The sequence below is a fragment of the Podarcis tiliguerta genome (genome assembly GCF_965153285.1).
Source record: "Podarcis tiliguerta genome assembly, chromosome: 6".
NCBI classification, from domain to species: Eukaryota; Metazoa; Chordata; class Lepidosauria; order Squamata; family Lacertidae; genus Podarcis; species Podarcis tiliguerta.
The window spans coordinates 50,903,991-50,920,807 of record NC_139539.1 but is presented as its reverse complement, the minus strand read 5'-3'; the positions used below and the strand labels follow the sequence as shown (position 1 = coordinate 50,920,807).

General features: G+C 40.2%; 1 protein-coding gene across 6 annotated transcripts in view; it reads right to left on the bottom strand.

Moving 5' to 3' along the window:
• The window catches only part of MAST2 (microtubule associated serine/threonine kinase 2), a 142,403-nt gene that overhangs the window by 122,728 nt on the left and 2,858 nt on the right, over nt 1-16,817 (bottom strand). For all 6 annotated transcript variants that reach the window (XR_014512945.1, XR_014512946.1, XM_083447773.1 and 3 more), the window contains exons 2-3: nt 8,962-9,109; nt 8,566-8,708 (exon numbers count right to left, since the gene is read on the bottom strand). Coding sequence is in view for 4 of the 6 variants with exons in the window: in XM_083447773.1 (XP_083303899.1) it covers nt 8,566-8,708; nt 8,962-9,109 (291 nt within the window). In the remaining 2 variants the exon portion in view is untranslated. The remainder of the gene's footprint in view (nt 1-8,565; nt 8,709-8,961; nt 9,110-16,817) is intronic.

The window sequence follows — 16,817 nt, the reverse complement described above, 5'->3', positions numbered from 1 at the left end:
GCTTGCCTAAAGAAGAATGCTTTTAGCAGGTGCCCAAAAACAGTCTAGCAAAGGCACATGCTTTGTTGCAATAGGCGGGGAGTTCCAAAGTGCAGGTGCTATCACAGTAAACAATGCAGTACAGTATAGATATTACGTGGAACCTATAGTAGTGCTTGAAACTACTGAAGGGGAGGTTTTATTTATTGTGATTTCACCATGCTCTGTATTATCTGAAAAGGAAAACATTTATTTAAAAAACAGGACTGCACAACAGCAAAAGCAATCTAGTCTCATCATGATCAGTGGGAGTTATTCCCAAGCAGATGGTGCATAAGATGGGCTATGCACCCCTTGCATCCAACTTGTATCTAAAACTCTGCACAAGCCTGCACCAGAGAATTGTAGAGTTGGAAGGGACCCCTGAGGGTCATCAAGCCAAACCCCTGGGGCAATGCAGGAATCTCAACTAGACCATCCCTGACCAATGGCCATCCGTCTTCTGTTTTTTTCCTGGAGGTGGGGAAAAAGATAAATTTTGACCCTGCTCCACTGAATTGAAATTTCAGCCTCCACGACATAGGAAAACGGCCAAGTAAACAGCTATTTTCGTGGAGGAGGGTCAAGATATTAACTGATGTACATGAAATTTCATATATAGCTATATAATCCCTAGTGTAGTAAGATAAGACCTTTGGAGAAGGCATTTCCAAAAAAAGGTTTTTTTATGAACTGCCCTAGCAGAGCAATAGTTGTTCCTTGATAATTTGTTACCCCCCTCCATGATGGCACCTGGGGCGGATCGCCCCCCGCCCCCCTTTCCGACGCCTCTGGGCCTAGGAGGTCAAACCCCAACTCTGTAAGATCTGCCATGTATGGCTGCATTACAGCCATTTCCTAGAAGGTTAAAGGTCACTGTTCTATTTCTCAGGAACCACGAAGACCTGTTTTTGAAAGGAGTGGAACTATGAGCAGCCCACAAGCTGATCATTATAAAAACACTGTAACATTAAAAATGTGATGCCCAGGTTTCCCTCTTTCTTCCCCATCCCCTTTTCCTTTTGTGTCATTTCTGTTCAGATGTAAGTCTGAGAGAAAGGAAATGTATTGTTTTTAATAATCTGTAAGCTGCTCTGGGAATCCTTCCAAATGAAGTGCAGAGTATGAATGCTTTGAATGAATGTAAGTGCTCTCAGGCTAAGAAATCCAAACCTATTGCTTTTATCCTCACAACCATCCCTTGGAAGGTAGTGAACTCTCCTTCCTTGGAGGTTTTTGATTCTATGGATGTTTGAAGAAGGATATTGTGACTTAATAATAAACTATCACTGTACTTTTCAGAACTAAACACAGCAATGAGTTATACTACTCTAAATCTATTGATGTCCACTAAAACTACTAATAAATTTTGAGTTCCAAAAGTTATTTTTATTTTCAGGTTGCAATCTTAAATACACCTACTAGGGGAGTAAGCCCCAGTGAACACTAATATGCATAGGAAAGCACTGTTGCACACCCAAAACGAAATTCCCCAACTGATATTTGGTCCACATATTTGGTCAACAACGAGTTCAAAAGCAAATGTCCTAAAATTTGAATTAGGCCTCAGAAACTAGCAATGCAGAATCAGTTCATTTTATATTACTTACATAAGTTAGAACTCGTTTTAGAGAAAGAAGGAATTTAAGAGTCAACAGGGACCTTAACTTTTCCGAAGTGCTTCCTGATGTTTCCATATTAATTCTTCAGAATAGCAAAAAGAATATTGAATTTCTCTAACACAGCAAACCAGAATGTCAGGAGTGGAACAGGCTCTTTTAAAAAAGCTGTTCAACAGGACATCAAGGGCGAAAGATTAAAGCTTCCAATATAAAAAAAGAGCAAACTGAAATCAGACTCACAAGATACTCATGCTTTGAGGGGACGGATTGCAACCCACTGACCTAACATTCTGAATCCTCCTTTATGAAATACTTTCAAGTTAGAATAATAAGAATCATGCTTGCCAAGCACTCTCCAGCAGTTTCTCACTTTACACTCACAATAGGGCTGCTGTCAGAAAGAAAGCAGAGTCTGCGTGCCAAAATCAATTCAACAAGCTCTTGGATAAAAAAACAAAAAACACAGCATTTGAGGATAATGAGAACTGCAATCATTCCAGCTGACAGCAGATGACTACCAATTATCATAAGGCAAGTTCCATGCATTTACATTTGGTTGAGTAGCCCCTAACCTGACATGCTTCAAAATATATGGCAAGCATTCAAGTTCTTTTAGAAATTTCGTGTTAGCTGTTGAGGACATCCAGAAGCGAGAGAAGCTTATTTAAAGACTAAACAACTCTTTGCAAAAGAAGTTAACATTTCTACCACAAAACAAGGCCGTGATGAATACTGTGCTAAATGGAATGTGTGCCAACATAACATTTTTCACCAAATCTAACTGCTTAATAATCAACCGAATGTACAAGCATTCTGCATGTGTATACAAGGTGGATGCCTCCTGCAAATTACTATTCCTTCCAGAGCTATTTACTAGTTAACACAGAATAATAAACTATCAGCTACTGCCACACTCTGGGTATAGCCTGCTACTGTGCATAATTATCTTCCCTATAATTATCATCATACAAATAACTGTGTGCAGAATCGCCTCTTAAAGTATATTCATTTTAAACATTTGTACTAAAAGGCATTGAAGAGTAATTTACTTTTTTTGTACTCAAGATAATTACCCTTCCATAACCATTGCTCATCACAAAGAGCTGAGGATGTCCTTGTAAAACAGCAAATTTGGCTCAAATATTTCTACCAGAGATGCAGTTGTGCCTTAAAACTGTAACATAGAGTTGAGAATACTGCCTCCTTATCCAGTTTCCCTCAAATTGTCTGTCATCCCCATCTATCTATCTATCTATCTGGAGTACAAGCTTTACAATCTGGCTGCTGAGGCTGTGTTTTATTAGAACTAATAGCCAGCATTTTATTGTAAGTTAATTTTAATTATTTTGTCATATAGCAACAACTGCCCTGTGCTGAAGAATATGAAAATTTTAATATTGAACCATCTACTATCTACTGTTTATTTTGCAGTTGTGTTTGTTCTCTATGCATAGAAACACTATGCATAGAGTAACTCTAAAGATACCTAACCATCATTTTGCATGATAGTTTCAATCAAGGAGCAGGTGATTGTCTATGCTGGGATACAACTGGACAACATTTTGAACCAGGATGGTTGTAGTTTTGCTTTTTAAAGAAGTAACTGTGCATCAAAGAACTATAGTCACAGTAAGTCAATTTAAGCTATATTTAGATGAGTCATGATATTCTTTTCCCAACACATACCACCCTCTGAAAAGGCTTAACATGGTGTGGAATACAGCTCACCTTAAGCGCCTCTAAGACAAGCATTCTCAATTCTTACAGCTTCTTGAAGGAGAAGCAATTGAATTACTAACAGAAGTTCCAATTAACTTTGAACATTCTTATATAATCTGGGAATACCAGGTAAGTACTAAGAGAAGGTCAAAGAACCTGCAATATTAAAAAAAATTTCTTGCCAGGACAGGACAGGCAACATGATATAAGAAACCTCTACAGTAGAACCTCTACTTACAACCACCTCCACTCGCGGACATTTCAAGAAGAGTTTGGATTTGATATCCCACTTTATCACTACCCAAAGGAGTCTCAAAGTGGCTAACATTCTCCTTTCCCTTCCTCTCCCACAACAAACACTCTGTGAGGTGAGTGGGGCTGAGAGACTTCAAGGAAGTGTGACTGGCCCAAGGTCACCCAGCAGCTGCATGTGGAGGAGTGGAGACACAAACCCGGTTCCCCAGATTACAAGTCTATCGCTCTTAACCACTACACCACACTGGCTTTCAAGCTGTGACCACGGCAAACCCAGATGTAACCGGCAGATTTGCCGCCGTTCGCACCTGCGCAGAAACGGGCAATCACAGCCTGCACCTGAGCACAACGGTGCCTCTCCCAGCGACCTGTTTTGCTATAAGGACAGGCCTGTGGGATGGACTGTGGTCATGAGTAGAGGTTCCACTGTATTATATCTCAACAGAAGAGAAGTACAACAGAATAGAGGTATTTTCACCTGGTAATTCAGGTGACCTACTCTGATCCTCAACAAACATATATCCATACAAAGCTGTCAGTAAGGTATCTGGGTCGAGGTCATAAAGCACCATCTATGGAATTGAGGGTGAATTCTCCGCCACCACTAGTTGGCACTTCTTAAGAGAAACGGGGTGGAGGGTGGAAGGAGAAACTGAAGGTATTTGGGACCTTGCAGTTACAGCCATCAGTTCCTAAAACTTTCAAAGCAAGTTCATTTTAAATTAAGCAATGGGGAATATCACCTTGTACATTACCTATTGAAGAAGCTGCAAGGTTTGTCCATGCTGAGAAAGTGACTTTCTTTAATGAAAGGTCTTGCTGAAATCAAAACCTAGTGACTTAAGAAAGCCGAACCCAGATTGTCAACTAGGTGATCAAAACCAGCGTCTCTCTAACTCAAAGCCAATGTTTACATGACTAGAAAATCTCCTCAATTTCAAAATCTTGGCTTTAGCTTCTGTTTTGTTAGGAGAGGAACAAGCCACAAGCACTGGTTCATAGGTAACACTTAGCGAGTGCTGTGGTATGTTTCCTCCTAACTCGGAAATGGGAGAAGCAGGGTAGGTGTGATTTGAGCAGTATGTACCAAATGCTGTTTGATCTCAGTAAGTCAAGATTTGTTTCTTACCACAGCTCACCATTATATACAAAGGGAACAAATGTTGACTTTCACACAGGTTTCTTCCTCCCGGAACCAAGGCATTTTATTTCATTTTTGCTTTGAAATGTTATAAAAAAGAGTGAGGGAAACCGTAAAATCAAATTGTGTGGTTGCCATGTTCCTGGCTTGTGAAGTGGCCAGTTTTAGCTGATGCTAAGGGCATTGGTTAAGTGGAATGCGTGCAATTTCGCAATTTCAAATAGGTGAGAAATAAATGGGTCTTTATTATGTTAAGGGTTTCATGTGAAAAAAGCATGCAAGAGAAATATTAAAGAAGGAAAACGAACAAGTCAGAGGATTTTGTACAGACCACAGTCACCCCACCATGGCCAAGACAAACACTGTTCAGTGGTGGACTGCACACTAGGTCTGATACACCATTATTTCCCTCAGCTGCTTTGTTAGAGTTTGGTAGAAAACAAAAAGGCTACAGGGTAGTTTACAAGGCAGGAAAAATAATTTGCAACGAAGGAAAAATATTCCTTATTAAAATGAAAGGGACTCCCAAAGCAAGTGATGGAATCCTTTCTATTCAACCAAGACTTAATTAGACTGTCATTCACACTTTCATAATCTCAACGATAGGCTACTATCATGTGTTCTACCATGGACTGTCCTCAGTTGTCTGGAAGCTTCGGCTGGAGCAGAATGCAGCAGCTTCCCTCCTTGTGAAAATTTATCATAGAGATCACACACCACCGATGCCCTACAGGCTATGCCACCTCCCTATTGTTTTCCAGGCATAAGTCAAGATGCTGGCTGTAACCTACAACCTCATACAGCACATACATGACCACCTTTTCGCCTTTGTACCATCCTCACAGTAAGGTCAACTCAGCAGCAGCAGCTAGTGCCACACTGCTTCTCCCACAACACCAATGACTTTGTTGCTGACTGAGATGCTGTGTGGGCAGGGCTGCAGTGAGACTGTGGCTGTGTGGGCACACCAGCAGAGCCAGTCCAAGGCTCACACTGATAATAAGCAGAACAAAATAGAAAAACTGTAAGAACTTTGAGAATAAACTATTCAAGGCAGCTTCTAATACAGGCATCCCCAAACTGCGGCCCTCCAGATGTTTTGGCCTACAACTCCCATGATCCCTAGCTAACAGGACCAGTGGTCAGGGATTATGGGAATTGAAGTCCAAAACATCTGGAGGGCTGAAGGTTGTAGATGCCTGTTCTAATAAAACACATATGTACTCAAATTATGTATTAGAAGACATAAGCAAATAATAAAACAGGCAGCCCACCCAAAATCAATTTAATATTATCTAAGCATTCAAGTTTTTAACTGCTTATCAGCCCAAGTCATTAAGAAGGATGGAAGAAGAATTTTAAAATAAACTTAGCAAGTGAAAGTATGTTTCTCTCCTTCGCCACTGCATTTCCTCTTTCTTTCTGACAGGAAGAGCTGTTTGACAGTGCAGAAGACTCCCGCAAAAGGTGGTGGACTCTCCTTCCTTGGAGGATTTTAAGCAGAGGTTGCATGGCTCTCTCATGTATGATCTAGCCGAGATTCCTGCACTGCAGGGGGTTGGACTAGATGACCCTCAGAATGATTCTATGACAAACATTCTGATGTTCTTCAGTCTTTGGACTTTAAATTGGCAAATCTCCCCCAGTAGATGGCACCATAGCATAATGCTCAGACAACTTGTGGTGAATTGCCATGTTCATACTTTAAAATGTCTTTTAATAATGCCTATACGTGCAAAATGTTTTTAAAAGAACTGAGAGTATGCAACCTTTTTCATAAGAATTATACTCAACCTGTTTTCAAAAGCATTAAATGTGCAGGAATTGTATCCTGTGCTACACATACAAGAGCAGAACAGACTTCTACATGCACAAGGGGGCTTCACTTTCTTCTCCTTCCCTGTAGCCCTCTATGACTACTCTGCTTTGGAGAATATTTCTTTTTCTGTGGGGGGGAATGGGGGGCTGCAGTGAGGAGAAGAGGAAGGTTAAATCCCATTATGCAAGTAAAAGCCTGCTCATACAATGCTGGATTACACCCAGTCTTATATAAAAAGATCTTACAAGTGTATTGTGACAGCTTAAAGAACTTTGTAAATCTTTAAACTGCAAGAAGACTCTTTCTCATATTTGCTGCTGCAGGCTAACATGCTACCCACTGGAATAAGAACATGAGGATCCACCCTATGAATAGAGGAGATCAACAATTTAAATCCTATTTTTCATTTAATCCAAAACTGTCAAAGTAAATATAAAAAAGATATATACTTGTGTGTGTTTCTTTACTTTTGGATACTCAAGTTGTCATTTTATTTTCTATGAACCACTTAGAATACAACGCATTTGTAGAAAATACAGTATATACATGAAGTAGTACGACAATTATTTGTATTTATACACTCAATCAAAGACAAAAAAAATCTGGACCAATAAAAGCTTTTTGGCACTAAATCATTGTGCACACAAAACAACTTCCACAAGCACAATGGAACTTCCCCTCCAACTGCACCCCCTCCAAATATGATCCAGAGAATTAGGATACAAGAGGATTTGAAGACTCACTGCAAAAGCAGAAGTCCGTTCATGCCATGTTTGATTCTTCCTTATAGCCCCAATTATTTAACACTAGTCCATCCAGTGTTCCGAGAAGTACAGCCCCTTATACTGTTACTGTCAATTTACCTATCTTAAATGGCTAAATCATACCTAAATTTCCAAAATTATTATCATTAAGTTTAATAGCCACCAGTGAGACATGCATTATTTAACAGAATGCATCATGAGCGCACAAATAAGTGTGAGCAAACTCCTAAATACATTATATATTTTCCAGAATGCTAGTGGGTCCACCAAAATTAAACCTGTTCCAAACAGGTCCTTTCGGAGTCTGCAGCAGCACCAATATTGTTTCTATCAGAATTAGGCAAGCAAACCTGGTGCACATAATATTACACACCAGGGCAAAACTAGCCTCACAAATCAGTCTAATTGCTGTCTCAAACCTAAATTTTCCATGAAGTCTAGCCATCACAAAAATATCATTCATGTTGTGAACACATCCATGTGAATGACATGCTCTTAGACATCTGGTAAGTAACCTAAATGGCGGAGCTCTTCGCCCCCTCTCTTTGCCTCCTCTCTTATAGTGTTTTACCCTATGGCAAAGCTTTTATTTTACTGTTTGGACAAGCTTGTGTTTTACTGGATAATTTTCTTTTAAAAATGATTCCTGTTTCATGTGCTGTACTTATATCTATTTTCTTTATATTTTATATCTGAAATATTATTGTATTTTACAGTTTTAATTGTTGTAAGCTGCACTTAGAGGTTGTATATTAAAAAGAAAGAAAGAAGTGGGAAGAGGCATGCCAGGGAGGGCATTATTCACTGCAAAATGGCCAGACTCTTGCCACCGCCTTGCACAAAAGTATAGGCCTCTTAAATCCTGGACTGCCCAAGAGCCTAATCCAGATTTAATGTGAGGACCAGACCAGTTCTTCCAAGATCCAACGGGTGTCTAAGGACAATGACTGTAAAATGTAATCTGCATCTGGTATGGAGGTTGTTCATCCCTACAAGCGCCATCCTACAAATGAGCTTCATGGCTGAGAGCGGATTGACCACTCTTGGGATTCTTGGGGTTAGTCCATGGGTAGCAACACAAGATGTATATAAATCGAGTATAAATTTGATAATGAAAAGATGAGAGGAACAATCAAAATGGTGACAGATCTAAAAGCAAGTCATCCTCTTCTTAAAAACAAAAAACAAAACTTTGCTAATGAAATTGTAAAGTGCATCAAAACTTACCAATCCAGCTGTAAGTGAAGGAGCAGACTGTCCCAATGACTGGTTCCTCATGCGGACCAAATTGGATGATTCTCCAGATGGCTGCCATGTTGCCTGGCCCACTCCGCTGTGCATACTAGTGGATAAAGGAAGCAACTGCTTTCCTTTAACGAAATAAGCAAAGCAAAACCTTCACTTTGTGGTTCATTAGTTCATTATACAATAATTTTCACACAGAGCGATCAAAAATACTTTTTATGCAACAGCCTTAGATAATACATTTTTAACAATCTTTACCCACAACCAAAACAAAGAAATTCTTGCCCAGGTAAATATACAGTTTGAACTTCTCTGTACCATTAATTTGCTTAACTGAAGAAACCTCTAAGCAATTTGGTGAATTGAACAAAACTTTACCTGACAATGAGCTGGCCAAACTACCTCTCCGAAGCTTGCAGTCATCTTGACTCAGTTGACGATGGATCTTACTTTTGCCAGCTGAACCAGCTATATCAGGGTTACTAAGCTTCCTGCAGCGCAAAGAAATTGGTTCCGCTGCAAGATTCTGAAACAAAAGCCAAAAGAGAACAGAATAAATTTTGATGAGGAAATTACTTATGCACTAACTTCTTGATATATAACTTCAGACTTATCTTGGTTGTTTACTCAGAAGGAGAAGTCCTAAGTTCAGTGCAACTTATTTCCTAATAAAAATGCTCAGGGCTACAGCCATAAAATGCTCAAGTTGTTATTGCAACACAAATTATGGCCCAATTTCCTTAATTTGAAAGATGTCATATTTATTGCTTAATTAGACACTTAAAAAAAAATCTACTGTTCCCTCATCACTCACAGACAAGCTATGATCTGCAGAGACTTTTCAAGAAATCTCTAGATTCACAAAATTTCATGTGTTGGATCCAGACATCACCTTCTATATACAGAAAAGGATTCTTCCGTCCATGGCAGGTTTTTAACCTAGCAGAGGCCTCCTGTTGGTGGAGAAGGCTCCCAAACTGTTCCAATGGGCCCCCCCATACACTCAGCGTGTGAGGTGGCCCTGAAGGCCAGTGGGACAGGAATCTGCAAAAATCAGCTCCTTGTGTTCTCCACCAGCAGGATCGTTGGCCGAGCAACATTCTGGTGAGAATAGTCTGCATCAAATTCCCTGTGTTTACTACAAGAAAGGTTTCAATCTACTTTCTAATAGCAAAATATTCTACTTCCTCTTTTTAGAAAAACAAAAACAAAAAACTGTACTATAACCCATTGATGGAAACAAAGTTAGAATTCCAAGGTATTTTCATGCTAATTTCACACCAGCAACCTTATTAGAAGCAAGGTACAATCACAGTCACATTATACTATAAATATATTCTTGCCATAAATTCATTAAGATAGATTCATAAAAAGCAGTAAACAAATCCAGTTAGTACCCTACCATTTTAGATAAAATAGTAAACATCCATTCATATTATAAATGGACAATACAGGTTAAAGAGAATTTAAAAACATATCATATAGCATATTTCAGCCAAAGGGATAGCACACACGCTTACAAATACTGCAATGGTACAGCATGAAGTAGTAGAGTGATTTCATGACAAATAAGCAACTAAGGCATGCATAGAACACTGCATAACAGAAAGCAGCCTAGATGATAACAGACACCAGTGCAGATACCTATAGGTGTAGTAGATAAGTATCATGGACTCTTTTAAATCCACTGTATATAGACATGTTCTCTGATACCACCACCAGTGGCTGCCACACGTTTCTCTAGGAAAATCAATTTGACATAACAAGCTTAACTCTTATCCCAAATAAGAACAGCTGACATAAGCTATGTCCCCCCCCCCGCCGCCGCCACCATACTAAAAACATTACAACTTCCATCAATCAAATGGAATGTCAACTGTCATGAGCACTAGGCATTTCAAATATATTCAGAAAGGAAAAGGAAGGTAAAAGTGGCACTAAAATGCCTACCTACTTTCCAAGTGAAATCTAAATCTATTACAGTATGTATACACCAGGGACCTGTAGCAATTCACCCTCATTAAAAGTTGATAGAATTAAACTGATAGCATAATTATGCTAAAAGAGAAGGGAAGACAAGAGAAAAGGCAGGCTTTCTTCAATGACATACCGAAACAAGTATTTGGTGGCCAACAATGAGAGCAGTGTGCCTTGTAACTTTTTTTGTGTAAAACCTAGACTCTAGGCTCTGGTGAAGTAGAACACAGAAGACACTAATGGATTTCTTAACATTACAGTGATTAATTATCTGTTAATGCTACAGCCACTTGCCTCTGGAAAGTTTCCTTCCCATTTTGGTAAAATAATGGCAGTGATTCCATGTATCATGTGGCTGACTAGCAATGGAGGGTTCTATCCAATGCTACTCCTACTCCAAGTAGACTCATTTAAATCAATGGACCTAAGTCAGTCATGTTCACCAATTTAAACTGGTCTACTTTGAGTAGGCCTAGCAATGAATACAACCCAATAAATTTATATTTCCGGACTTAAACTGTGAAATCTGCTTATTAAATGTAAACAGAGATACCTCTTTGGGAAGGCAGAAACACTCTGTGCATGCTGATGAAATTTATTTCTGAAGCTCACAATTCTGAATTATGTCTACCCCTGCTCAATTTAAACCACTTGGTATAAGTCATTCCTAGACTGAATAGAATATTGCCTGCATCCTTAGAAGAGCAAATAATTGTTTAGCTTCTACTATATCTCAGGAGAATTTAAAATCTATGAATATTTTATCAAGAGCTTTGAATTTTCATTTGTTCCTTTAAATATGTATATAATTAAGGTAAAGGTAAAGGTACCCCTGCCCGTACGGGCCAGTCTTGCCAGACTCTACGGTTGTGCGCTCTTCTCACTCTATAGGCCGGGAGCCAGCGCTGTCCGCAGACACTTCCGGGTCACGTGACAAGCTGCATCTGGCGAGCCAGCACAGCACACGGAACGCCATTTACCTTCCCGCTGGTAAGCGGTCCCTATTTATCTACTTGCACTTAGGGGTGCTTTCGAACTGCTAGGTTGGCAGGCGCTGGAACCGAACGACGGGAGCGCACCCCGCCGCGGGGATTCGAACCGCCGACCTGATGATCGGCAAGTCCTAGGCGCTGAGGTTTTACCCACAGCGCCACCCGTGTCCCCTTGTATATAATTAATTAGAAATAAAAAATACTGTTCAATAATATAAGTTAATAAAATTGGGGTTTTTTTATTAATTCACTCATATATTTAGTTCCATCCCATTTTCAGATATGGTCACACTTATTTAGGTAAACAAATAGGGCCATCACAAAGGGCACACAGACATAAATACACCACTGCTTGTAAGTTCACAATCTGTCCATTTAAAAAAATTGTAAGGTACAGAGTCTCTTTTAAAGCACATGTTAGAATATAGATGCTTCCAAATCTTCCTCCACAGCACATAATGAGAGTTGTAATTCTGTGCATTTTAATAACATATTCTGTCTGTATTATTTAGTTTTTTACCATGCTAAAACAAGAATACACTGAGGCAGATAATTTAAGAAAATTAAAGTTGTATCCAAAGTAGTGCTTTGTAGAGGTTGCATCAGTGCAAGGATTTCTTATTGCACAACATCACATTCTCTCCTTCTCCCGCACCCCCCAGGCATTTTCCCACTCTTCCAGAACAAATCTGGGGAGAATGCAGGGTGCACACAGGGGGAGGAGAGGGTAGATTCATTGCAAAATCCTTGCACTACAGTAACTTACATGACACACACACAGCCATCACATTGGGAAGTGGAGATGGGATGGCAGGCAGGAGGGTCCTAAATGATAGCCTGGTAGAAAGGAAAACTACTGCTGTGGGGCAAAAGTACCCATTCAAAGGGAACCATCTTGCTCCAAGTGTCCTTTTGGGGGGGGGGTAGGCCTTTGTATCTCCAGGTGCAATTTCCCCCCTAAGCAAATTAACAGGAGAACATCTCCCTTGGTTGACTCCTTTCCAGAGAGCCCACTTCTCTGAGATAACTGTCTCTGAGATATCTCTGAGATAACTGCTTCTGGAATGCAACATCTCCAAAGGAGTCCCAAGGCAACCATAAGGGTGGAATTTTGACTTCCCCATAAGTAGTGTTCCAGGTACAGTGGGTTACACATGGTTCCTCAATCACTGTGCAAAGAAAGGTAAGGTGCATGCACATTTTCCACTTCGGTTTACCTTAATTTGCAAGGTAATTGAACCAGGAACCTCTTGATTTGTAGCAGTTTCACAGCCACTAAATTACACTGGCTCTAGTTAGTAAAAACAGGCCCCCGGAGTAGATCTTTTGAAAACATAACAGCAGGAGTATACAAGAAAGGGGGCTAGCGTTACAGCCGTCCAATCTGTTTGGCTGGAGCGGGTAGCAACTGTAACCAGCGGAGGATTTGAGTGGGCAAACTATCCGACTATGCTGTGAGAGCAAAGCTGCAAAGTAGCTCTTTAAGGATAGAATAGTTACAAGAACCACACTTTAGGAAAGCACATCATTGTATCAAAATTTCATAATAACGTCAGCTGACACTGTGCATCTGTCCCACATCCTAGCAGGGACCTGGATGGTGCAACATTAGTCACCTCTTCAAGGATGAGAGGAGGTAGTCGCAAAGGTGAGAACACAGAAGAGGAATCTGACAGGCAGGACTCAACCACTCCTAACTATTTTACTTGCAAGACTAAACTAAAATGGCATCCTGAACTTGCTATATGGAACAGCACCAGTTGATTCTACACCCTTACTATTCAAATTCCCAAACAATCTTTAACTGCCCTAAAATTAGAACAAATCACCAATGGGAAGCACTTGGCTCCATACTGATAACCCTCAATCTAGCACTTAAAGGGCTGCCAGATCAGATTCTCATTTCCAACACAATACTCCACTGGAGTTGCATAACACCCATTCATTTCACAGCTGTAAAATCCAAGAGTGTGAACAGTACCAGTGCAGAAGTGCAAATGGCATTTGCTGTCCCAACACTGAGAATCAATCTCAATAGACCTGAGGATCCACAGAGACCCTTACGAGAAATTTCAGAGGCTCAAAATTATAGGTCCTATTGATATATGCTTTTTTCCTGGTCAAGTTATAACACACAACAGTTTTAAAACCTTCCTAAGCAGAAATACTTACTTTAATGTGGTTGTGACAAAAGTTTCTGGCAAAAAATAAAAACCCCTAAAGAACTAGATAAGTAAAACTCTGCAAATACAACTGTAGCTCTATATTTAATGCAACTCAAATTAACTTTAAAGTGCAATACAGTACTGTATGCACATTTAAGATGCTGAAAATGGCTTAAGAATGTTAGTATATTCTATTACACACACAAAAAGCCTTCAATTTTCTAGCCCCAACTAATAGTTCATTTCAAATTCTTGAGTTCTAGACTTCTTGGTTGTGAAGAAACATGAAAACATGCCAAACCTATGATTCGCTTCAGAAGAGAGGGCATTTTCCGCTTAGCATGCAAAATGACAAAATACCCAGAACTATTAACTGTCATCACAGCCATTTCTATTTAGGACTAAACAGGATTTTTGTGAGCTTCATTTTTCAAAGCTAGAAATGACATTTCATGAGGGTTTTTTTCCCCAAAAAAGCAGCGTACTCTAAGAGGGAACAAGGGAAATTGGGAACCTCCCTAGCCCTGGCAATGCACTTGCAAAAAGAAAAGGAAGATCTTGTTGGCCCCTGCTTATTACTGCTATTCCCCTCATTTAAAATGGCTGCTGCAGCTGCTGTAAGGGAAATGACCCCCACCCCAAGACATACAGAACACAAGCTATGTCCTTTCTTGGCAAGAGAAGAGGTGGATCTCACTGCAGAATGAAGAAGCACTCCAAACACATCTGCAGCAAGTGAAGTAACATTCCCTTCCCTCGTGCTGCCCCCAAATATCACTAAAACTCAGAGCCCCTTTGCAAGGCCCCCTCACTTAGACTCAACCCTACTTCTTGGGGAAAGGACTAGAGTGCCTTACATGCAGAACGTCCCAGGGAGGGCTGAGAGAGAAGCCTGTCTGAACCGCTAGAGCAGAGCTTTCCAAACTTTTCATGTTGGCAACACACTTTTTAGACATGCATCATTTCGTGACACAGTACAGTGGTACCTCAGGTTACATACGCTTCAGGTTACATACACTTCAGGTTACAGACTCTGCTAACCCAGAAATATTACCTCGGGTTAAGAACTTTGCTTCACGATGAGAACAGAAATCGTGCTCCGGCAGCGCGGCAGCAGCAGGAGGCCCCATTAGCTAAAGTGGTGCTTCAGGTTAAGAACAGTTTCAGGTTAAGTACAGACCTCCGGAACGAATTAAGTACTTAACCCGAGGTACCACTGTAATTCAGTTTTGCTAGCAAACAGGAGGTTAAACTAACCCCTTTCCAGCCCTGGGAGGAGCATTAGCATGATACACCTACATGCTGCAGCTGACACACTAATGTGTCGCTACACACAGTTTGGAAAGCTCTGCCCTAGAGAGCCACTGCTAGTCCATGCAGACAATACTAAGCCAGTTGGGCCAGTGTTCTGACTCAGTATAAGGCAGCTTCTGCATCACTATGTCCCTGTGGTTTCTGCAATGATATGCAGCAGTACAATTAATGTGTAGCTCATCAGCCAATTCCTAAAAGAACTTTGCAGCTACTCTATCCATATTACCCATTCCAAAGCCCATTTGTTCTCCTTCAATACTGATCTAATTAAGAAAAGAGTAAATACTTTTGCTCAGTTTTGTTTGGAATTACCGTATTATTCGCTCTATAAGATGCACCAGACCACAAGACGCACCTAGTTTTTGGAGGAGGAAAACAAGAATAAAAATATTCTGAATCTCAGAAGCCAGAACAGCAAGAGGGATCGCTGCACAGCGAAAGCAGCAATCCCTCTTGCTGTTCTGGCTTCTGGGACAGCTGCGCAGCCTGCATTCGCTCCATAAGATGCACACACATTTCCCCTTACTTTTTAGGAGGGAAAAAGTGGGTCTTTTAGAGCAAAAAATATGGTAATTTGCAGGTTCATTTACCACACTACAACCAAAGCGGGGTGGGTGGGGGAAATGGTCCTATTCAACAGGGGCACATGTCCACATGCACCATTAGTGATAACTTGCCTAAAGTCAAATGCTACCGAAAAACTTTCAGCTGCTTGTTCTTCACAGATTATTGCTTTTGTGTGCAGCTGTAGTGTTAAATGACTTTGCAAAACCTTAACTTAAAAGTAGTCTTATCACAGACACCAAATAAGAGGCTTCCTGCTTTCCACTTCTAATTCTTAAAGTTCTCAGGGTGGCTTCACACAATGTAACACACAGTACCAATCAATGGATGACTATATGCTCTCTCCAAGATCAGAGGTAGCATGTCTCTGGATACCAGATCCTGGGGAAGAGCAGGAAGGACTCAAACTCCTTATGTCCTGCTTGTGGGCTTTTCATAGACAAGTGGTTGGGCCACTGTGAGAAACAGGAAGCAGAACTAGAATAACCTTTGATCTGATCCAGCAGGGCTGTATAGAAAGCAAGTTACATGAATGCACTCATGCTTTGGCCAGATGCAACTCCTGCAAGCGAGATGTGCAGGTTATATTTTTTGATACAACAAAATTCCAAACTTTTTAGTATATTATTATTGATCTCAGAACAGGCTAGAAGGGTTTGTATGTATTTTATATATAAGGAGCAGATATATTTATATTATTGTTGTTATTTAAAATTATATACCACCCTTTATCCATAGATCTCAGGGCGGTACAGAACATAAATCTAGCTCTCATCTAACTCCCCTAGCTCTTGTGGTTTACTAATTAGGCATACAGGCTATGTGAAAAAAGATCTACCGCACTTCATGAGAGCTAGTATTCACCAAAAAAAACTACTGGTAGTTTGAACTACATAGTTTCCTATTTTTTAAAAGTGAGTATCACCAGCCAAACCACTCTTATAAAATCCAGCTGGACCTATCAGGAAGTCTGATTCTTTGCCAGTTAATCCAACTGTGTCAGTCATTATACCATGGCAGAGTTTTTGCAGAGGCCCTAGAAGCTGTAGAAAGGATAGGTTTTCCTCCTGCTGTTAATATTTTGGGCTTCATTCTCTCCTTATTTTTTATATTTTGCCACCTCTCCTTTCCATTTTCATATCAATACTAGTTGCTTCCTCTCATAGTAATACTCAAGTTGTAACTGCTTGCACAGCTACCCATCTACCAAAACAGATAATGA